Source organism: Aplysia californica, unplaced genomic scaffold, assembly GCF_000002075.1.
Source record: "Aplysia californica isolate F4 #8 unplaced genomic scaffold, AplCal3.0 scaffold00311, whole genome shotgun sequence".
NCBI lineage: Eukaryota > Metazoa > Mollusca > Gastropoda > Aplysiida > Aplysiidae > Aplysia > Aplysia californica.
In genome coordinates, this window is record NW_004797581.1 from 426,993 (window position 1) to 429,486 (window position 2,494).

Here is a 2,494-nt window from a genome sequence, read left to right on the forward strand (position 1 = left end):
ACAGATATGTGAACCCGATATAAATCCTACAGGTATGTGAAATCCCATGAAACAGCAGCTGAAGAAAACTGACGTTGCTCCCAATTCAGACCCTTGATTTGCAACTGTCTGTGACATCTGGGATGAAAAGACTGATTTTGCCCAAAATTTTGCAGAGTCGTTGCCTTATGGCAGAGAAGGAGAGAGAGAGGGGGGTGAGGGGGGGAGGAAAGTAGGGAGAGAGAGGGGAAAGTGAGGGAGAGAGGGGGAGTGGTGAAAGCCTATGATAATATCAATATTGCAATCCGACAAACTGAAGCCGGTGCGCCCGCGCATTGTGTCTGTTGCTGCACCATAGCAAGGCCTATAGATAACAACAGCCCTTTGTTCACATATGGAAGCTCTGGCTGAATACGCCTGTTCTTGTTTCACATACATGGGAACAGTCATATATGGTTTTGACGAGATTAAAATCGGGGTTTTTTTTGTTGTTTTTTTTTAAATTCGTTTGTTTGTTGTTGTTGTTTTTTTGTGTTAAGGGTGTGTGTGTGTGTGGGGGGGGGGGGGGGGGGGAGATAATGCTGCTCGTGAGGAGGAAAAAGAATGGTTTATTTTTCTTTGTAATACATGTATTTTATCTCAAATCCTCATCCCTGATTAATTCATCCTCTCTATCAATAAAGCTGGTGATACCTTTTCGTGTCCCTTAGAGCGTGTTCGTCATTGTTCGAGTTCCCAAAATGTCACCGTGCATTGCCCAAACCAGAAAGCGGTTTACGTAAAAACAGGAGAGGTCTATTAAAGAAACATGAAACAGCCTCTCCAAATTTGGCAGCAGAACATCAGCTTTTTGATGACACAGCAAGGGACAGCACTAGTTAACACCACCCAGCTTATAGTCATTAGCACGAACGAGCTTCGAGCAGTGTCGTGGGCGTTTCCCCTCACCGTCTTAATATTATGTTTATTTACAGTGGTAGTTATGGTTACCCTGTGATATTTTCGATTTCGAGAGCGTCGTTTGATCTCGTTTCCCTCGTGTCACGCGCTTATCTTTCGGCGTTGTGTTGAGTCGCTGTGAACAAGACTGAATGTCTATTGTAGATCTTACTAAAATGAGCTGGGATATTACGGCAGTTGTCTCGGATTCCTTCTCTTTGTACCGGGTCTGTTTGAGTTGAGACATTTATTACGTGTAAGAAGAATTGTATTGAGGTTATTTTTGTTTTCCACGAAACTTGATATATGTAGCGTCAAGAGACCGGACGTCTACCGTGGAATTGAAATCAATAATTTATTGCGCCCTAGCTTCGCCTTGCTCGAAAAAGACGGTCGATGGTGTACGTTGTGTATGTATGTTTGTGTGTGTGTGTGTGTGTGTGTGTGTGTGTGTGTGTGTGTGTGTGTGTTCGTGTGTTCGTGTGTGTGTGTGTTTGTGTGTGCGTGTTCGTGTGTGTGTGTGTGTGTGTGTGTGTGTGTGTGTGTGTGTGTGCGTGCGCGCGCGCGAGCTGGCATGCGCATGTTCAAGTTGGAGAGAGACGAGATAGACCGAACGACCGACCGACCGATCGACCGACCGACCGACAGATGGACCGACCGACAGACAGACAGACAGACAGACAGACAGACAGACAGACAGACAGACAGACAGACAGAGAGATAGGTAGGTAGATAGATAGATATATAGATAATTATGGTGTGTTAACTGTAAAAGAGTGAGAGACAGTGTGTGTGTGTGTGTGTGTGTGAGAGAGAGAGAGAGAGAGAGAGAGAGAGAGAGAGAGAGAGGGAGAGAGAGAGAGTGAGAGAGAGGGTCGTGTGTGTGTATAAAAGTAGTTCATTTATTATTTATATCAATATATTATTTTTTTAAACCTTCGCTCTCACTTTCAGATTTCACAATGGATTCAACCGCTGTAGAACCCAACAACAACAACAACAACAACAGCAAAGGTGCCACCACTGACGACTCGTATGAGGATGATTTTGAGCCCGATTCTCATTCTGAAGAGCGTCCAGCTCCCAGCGCCTCCCCATTCAAGGTACAGACTGATCTTCTTTTGTGTTTCTTCTTATACTTTTTTTGTGAGGCTTTTAAAAATTTATTTTCTTCTATCCTAACTTCATTTCTGTATCGAATTGATGTTTAGGCCTATATTTATAAATTTATTTTTTTTGACTGTCAATTCTGTAAATGTTATTGCTAGACGTTTTCTTTTTTTCTCGTTTCTAATTAATTGTGAGTTCTACGAATCTTACATTCCTTTATTTCTCTCTCTCTCTCTCTCTCTCTCTCTCTCTCTCTCTCTCTCTCTCTCTCTCTCTCCCTCCTTTCTCCCACCTCTCTCTTTTTCCCCCTCTGTGTGTGTGTGCGTTTGTGTGTGTGTGTGTGTGTGTGTGTGTGTGTGTGTGTGTGTGTGTGTGTGTGTGTGTGTGTGTGTGTATGTACGTTTGCTCACATGCACATGTCTCATGTTCGGAGAGGAATAGAACAAGCAAACACACAATCAAATGA

General features: G+C 43.4%; 1 protein-coding gene across 1 annotated transcript in view; it reads left to right on the forward strand.

Annotated features, from left to right (window-relative positions):
* LOC101854648 (coiled-coil domain-containing protein 181) overlaps positions 1-2,494 on the forward strand; it is a gene marked incomplete in the record, with an annotated part of 27,973 nt that overhangs the window by 9,454 nt on the left and 16,025 nt on the right. Inside the window, 1 exon segment of the mRNA XM_013084701.2 lies at positions 1,873-2,021. Within this exon segment, the coding sequence (XP_012940155.1) occupies positions 1,881-2,021 (141 nt within the window).